At 40.9% G+C, this 6,077-nt stretch overlaps 1 protein-coding gene across 1 annotated transcript in view; it reads left to right on the top strand.

Moving 5' to 3' along the window:
* The window catches only part of LOC101863914, a 6,197-nt gene extending 726 nt beyond the window's left edge, over positions 1 to 5,471 (top strand). The window contains exon 2 of the mRNA XM_005102987.3: positions 3,744 to 5,471. Coding sequence (XP_005103044.1) covers positions 3,938 to 5,137 — 1,200 coding nt within the window. The 5' untranslated portion in view covers positions 3,744 to 3,937 and the 3' untranslated portion in view covers positions 5,138 to 5,471. The remainder of the gene's footprint in view (positions 1 to 3,743) is intronic.
* The last annotated feature ends 606 nt before the right edge of the window (positions 5,472 to 6,077 follow it).

Here is a 6,077-nt window from a genome sequence, read left to right as displayed (position 1 = left end):
ACAACGTGGGGGCTGATTTTCTTGATATTGACCATCTGAGAACAGTTGACGAAACATGGGTGCCTCCTCACATGTAACCCAACCCTGAGATGAAGGAAGATTCCACTACCTGGAAATACTCCTCTTCACCCAAGCCCAACAAGATTAACTCATAGCAGACGCACATTCTAGTCATTGGAATACCGGAAGACGCTGTGTTCTGGAACACTAAAAAAAGCATAATTTCGTTTTTCACAAGAAGGAGTTTTCAGTTCTGTTTCTTTTTTCTGATACTTAAAAGGACAGATAACAAAAATCTATAGACATGATATGCAAATTTGTGTTTCTGATCTGTGTATGATGGCCCAAAACATCCTGCAACTTTGCTTTTCTTGGTCTGCTGCTGTTGGACATATGTGTCCGTCACGGACTGAAAGAGTTAAGGGGAGGGGCTGGTTTTGAATTGTCGATTTTGGGTCATTTGATAGTATCTGGACTTTTATGTATTATAATGCTCAAATCAATTGTAAATCTAAAATGTGTTTATTCTTTGTACTACAATCATTATCTTTCAGGTTTTCTGTTTTAGAACTTTGATTTTGCTAATTTTGTAACAAAACGTCGTTTTTCTTCTCAAAACTTCAATTTTTGATAGTTTTTATCATCCATTTTTTAAATTTTCTTTTTGATTCCAGTGAAATGTTCAGGGCTTGTTATTCAAACCATAACCTAACTGTGTATAGGTGGAAAATAAAAGTGGGTTGTTGGAGGGTGCTCTGGTGTGGCTTGCTCCTTCTTTCCTATCGAACATCTATCGTCTTTATCTCTCCTTCTTCTTTTTTGTGTATGTTACTCTCTTGTAACACATCTATTCTTCGGCACTTATATGACCTTATTGTGTTGCAAGTGCCGTAAAACTCTTAATAAAACTAAAATAAAAATAAAATGGATGCAATCATAAGTGAGTTACATGGATGGTTGTGAAATCGAATTCCGAGTCAGTTATCCATCTGTAACTTTTTTCTATTCAAGATATCCAAGATCCAAACTATATAAAATTTTGTATTGAGTATTAATAATATACCAAATTTGAGCAAATTTGGTTTGTAAATTAAAAATCCTTTTTTACTTTTACGAGAGCTGTTTATTTTCAATATGGCGGCCGTTACCATGGAAATCGTAGATTTGAACAAAAACATTAAAGTTACATTTTAGACATGATTAAATGTTATACCTCCATGCTAAAAGGCTTTATCTGAAAGGTCATAGTTACCGAGATAGGTTTATAAACCAGCCTCCCCCCCCCCCCTCAAGGCTCAACGCTCTTCAAATAAACTCATGACAACAACCGTTTTCTAAGATGTATAGGGTGTTTTGCTTTCAACTATTTCAGCTTCCTTGGTAAAACTATTAATGATGACAAGTATTGTGAGACTCTGATTGTTATAAAGAGAAGTTCTTATGTCGAAAAATACAATGTTACTTGAAGAAGAGCATCATCTTTTTATTTTGGTAAGTGTTTTACGGCGCTCGCAACTGCATAAGGTCATATAAACGCGCGAGATAGCGTCATCTTGCAGCACAACCATGTCACACCTCAGAGAGCAATACTGACAAAGACGATATAAAGATCATGCACTTGGAAAGTTCTGCCCCATCCACCCACCACACAGTCCGAACCTTGCTCCGTCAAGTTTTCACCTGTTCGGAATCCTTAAACGATATCGTTTAGGACGAAGCTTCCCAGAGATAGAATATCTCCTTAAAGATGTAAAGGGTTGATTGGGTGCTATCTCTTGACCAAAAAAATGGAGGTAGGCCTATTATTCACAATATTACGTTTCGAAGTAGGCACGTGAAGTGAACACTTTACTTTTTGTTGAAAATTCATAGTGACAAATTTAGAACTTACAAGTTTCGGCAATTTTTACCTTATATTTCGAGACAATCCAAAAATGCATGTTATTTTCGCTTATAGACAAACGGTATACTGCAACATATTGTATCATAACTATAACATACCATGCACTGATGTCTTGTGTGTGCGTGAGAAAACTTACACGTACGTCCTGTCTGCCCTCTCATGTGTATAATAAAAAATAATATAGTGTAAAGCGTATAAAGCATGCTTTCTAGTGGGGACATGCGCTATACAAATGCTATTTATTATTATTTTCATTATTATTATCATTATTAATTATTATTATTTTAATTATTAAAACTTATTTACTTATGCATTTATTTATATGTAAAACAATTTCCTGTGTGTTTACTCTAAGACTAACAGCTAATTTCAAAACCAAAATGCTGCACACTTTGTAACTGTTACTAAACACAAAAGCACCAGATGATAGAATTGGGCAGGGTCAAAAAATTTTTTTTTTAAATAAATAAATGACAGAGCTAGTTCAAATCAGGCTGTCTGAATCCTCTATCCCCACTACCAACAAGAAGGCGCAAACATCAGGTGGAGAGGTTTGTCCTGTTGTGGGAATAAAGATGGCGTCATCACCGCAGACTACTTTAAAGATGGCTATGCCGTCACTGGGTAGGGCTGGGCAATGAGTCGCTTTAGCAAAATCCGGATAATATGTTAGTTCACCTCTTCGGCAAATAATATTTTTTGAACCGCTTCGGAAAATGGGTTAGAACCACTTCGACAAACGGGTTCGTATCACTTCAACAAATGGGTGCCCCCACTTCGGCAAACGGGTCAGGAAAGAGAGTTAAGAGTCTGAATTGGGATACTGTTTCATTGAGAATTATCCGATTAACGGACAGTTTATCCGGATTTGCCCACCTCTATCACTGGGGACTATTCTTTGGCGTTGCTAACTACGTTCTATCATGGCCAAAAAAAAGACAAAGGAAGCTGCAAAAAGGACCCCGCCTCCCTCCCTGTGGCCAGCAATTCTCCAGCGTCCAGAGCTTTGAATGCAACTTAGACAGCTAAGCATTGAGTCGACACAATTTCCTGCACCCTCCATATTCAACGGATATACATGTAGCACTTTCTAACTTTTTTCCTGCTTCATAATCTGACCAAAAAAAGTTTTAAAAGGACATCGTTTCATATCGAAGTGCAGGAATGGTTTGAGTCACACCTGAGGTCATATCATGCTCCAGGACTTTTGAATGCCAAGCAAAAACATGAAGAGTGTGTCAATTTGCATGGACTAGCCTGGGAATGGCAGAATGTGCAACGGCAGCTCGCGACCGTGAAGAATGGAAGGTCATAACACATCAACCTCTGAGTCAGAGATGACACCTCCAGGTATCCAGGTAACTTGCAGAGTAACTTGGAAGAAAAGAAGCACTGTGAGTGCCAAATTTAAACTTTCTGGCTTACTTCTCTCATAGTCGAGGTAAAATCTCATTGACCCCCCCCCCCCCCTCGTTAAGATTCAGTGATGACGATGCATGATGTCAGGTTTTTTTTAAGCGAGAGGCACCACAGCAGCGCTGATGGCGGGTGGGACCAGAGACGCTTTGGCGCGACGCTCTGATTATGACACTACAAGGCCACAACGTCTGTCTACCAAGTTACGGGAAGAAACGAAAGTGATGTTGGTGTCGCTCGGTTAAACCACATCATCATCATCATCATCATCATCATCATCATCATCATCATCATCATATCATAATCATAATCATAATGATGATGATAATGATGATGATGATGATTGTTGTTATTATTATTATTATTTTTATTATCATTCCTGTTGTTATCATCATTCTTATTAATATATTTATTATCTCAACAGGCATCTTAACAGACGCAGTTGCGCTGTCACCTATCTTCTGACACTCCGATCGCCAGGAAGTGGGTGGGCTGTTCTCAATCCAGATTCGACTGGTATACAACAAAGACTAGGCTACACCGCTTTCCACAAAAGTGCACGTCAAGTCAAGAACACTAGATAATCAAGGTGCTTTCCAACTTTTGAACTCTATCAGGATGGCTGAATCTGTCGATTTGGATGCGAAGGAGAAAGCTTTCAAGGCTCTCCACGTTCTGTTCATCCTGGCCATTTCTTTTTCCAGCCTCGCACTTATGGTCAAACTGTTACGAGGCGTTCTGTTAAAAAACCAGCGAAAGTTCTTGATATTCACCCTAGCGGGTGGAGATTTATTTTTGGCGTTGTTTTCTCTTACCGTGGTGACAAGAAGACTGTTTGAAAATAACGTCGAACTCAGTTATGCGTCTAAAGTCTTATCGGAAAAATACCTGTTCCATTACTTTCCTTTCGTGCACGCGATGGGAATGTTTGTCCTAGCAATAGAGCTGGTGCACAGGGCTCAACTGCGAGAGATAATCTCTAACCCGTATGTGGCTTCTCTTTTGTGTGCCGGTCTTCCCTGGGTCCTCGGCCTCATAGTTGTTTTGCCGCTGGTAATGGATGGCTTTTTGTGGTCTGAGGGAAAGTACCAGGAAGGATTTAAAAACAACGACCGTCAGATTGCATGGTATGTGGTGTCAACCATTATCCCATCCACACTGGCACTAGCCGCTTGCATAGTTACAGACTTTATCAACATTAAATGGGTACCCGAAGATTTTTCCTCGGAGAATACAGACTCAGCAACGCAAGAGGAAACTGAAATGAGCAAAATCTACCACGTTGACAACCAACCCACTTTCTATCCGTCTAATCAATCACATGGGCCGTTTTACAGCAGCCAATCAGAACCACCGTACCGCCCGAACTCCTCGGAGATCTACGCTCCTCTCTCTAGACCACCTTCCAATCACCTCGCTAGTCGTTTTTCGATGAACAATAATAATATGCACCCAGTACAGGGTTCTCCAGGACCTCTATCAAGTCGACTCAGCATGCAAAACGTTTATCTTCCTCCCCATCCACAACCAGACCCGTCCCTTCGCACTGTCCCCGGAACAAGACTTTCAACATACAGACCTCAAAATGATAAGTCTTTTGGTAAAAAGGAAAAGCGTGTTCTGCTTCTTGTCACTGCGATTTCTTTCGTTTTGACCACACCCTGGGCCTTCTTTCAAGTTTGTTATGTACTCAGAGATGATAAGAGTTACATTGAGCCGTTAGCAAGAGAGATCGTCGTAAATTGGTTTCGGTACTTTCTCTACCTGAGGTCGGTGGTCACTCCTCTTATCTGGATTGCCACGATGCGCAAACCGTGATATTGTCCTGGTTCCCACCCGTACTCAAGGAATTGTGGAGATACGCCTGTTACATTATTTTATACCATACATGGAGTTCTTTTAGCATTTCACTTCTGGACTCTGGTAAAATAAATCCATATGTATCACACGTAAAATATAAGCTCTCTAGTGAAATATTAGCAAAATTTGCATGGATTAAATTACTCTGCGCACTATATTCGCTTTCTAATCTGTCAGCAAAATATAGACTTGAATCATACTATTCCTATACCGTGCAATGTTATGGCATCCGCTCCTTGCCCTGTGCAAAAACTTCACCGCAAAGCGTGTCATCATATGTTTGTTTGTTTAGTATAGGGTTTTACGGCGCTCGCAACTGCATAAGGTCATATGAGCGCGCGGGACACACCTAATACTTTTTCGTTGGTAGGAAATTTTGAATTTTGCCCGGGTGGCGGTCGAAGCCTACTCTTATCGATTTTAGACCACCAAGGGATCTTTAACGTGCGCAACTTGCACACGGGCCCTGTGCCAGAAGATCAGGGATGTGGTAGAAAGACAGCTGTAAGAAGGAGTCAAGGAGTAACAGTAGAACGGCTGCAGAAAGAGTCAGGAGCCCAGAGGAAGGGGCAAGGGAGGTGAAGGGGTGGGGGCAGAAAGAGGAGACGAAAGCAGACGATAGAATATTGCTAGAGAGCAGGAAAGGAGGTGAAAGGAGACAATTTTAGAGAAGAAGAATTTTCTGTCGCTACCCGGATTCGAACCCGGGACTTTTGAATGAGAGGCCAACACCTTAACCTCAAGGCCACGAGAGCCCCCCGTGTCATTATAGGCGCCCAAATGTAGTGTCAAACACCAGTCTCCCAGTGTTCCTATAGTTGAGAGTACGCGCAACGTTCTAAGTTACCCTCAATTCTGTTCCAACATGAGCCAAACGGTGCACATCCTGGTGAAGCAG

This window comes from Aplysia californica, unplaced genomic scaffold (genome assembly GCF_000002075.1).
Source record: "Aplysia californica isolate F4 #8 unplaced genomic scaffold, AplCal3.0 scaffold00353, whole genome shotgun sequence".
In the NCBI taxonomy this organism is placed as follows: domain Eukaryota; kingdom Metazoa; phylum Mollusca; class Gastropoda; order Aplysiida; family Aplysiidae; genus Aplysia; species Aplysia californica.
This window is presented reverse-complemented; position numbering and strand designations above follow the sequence as displayed.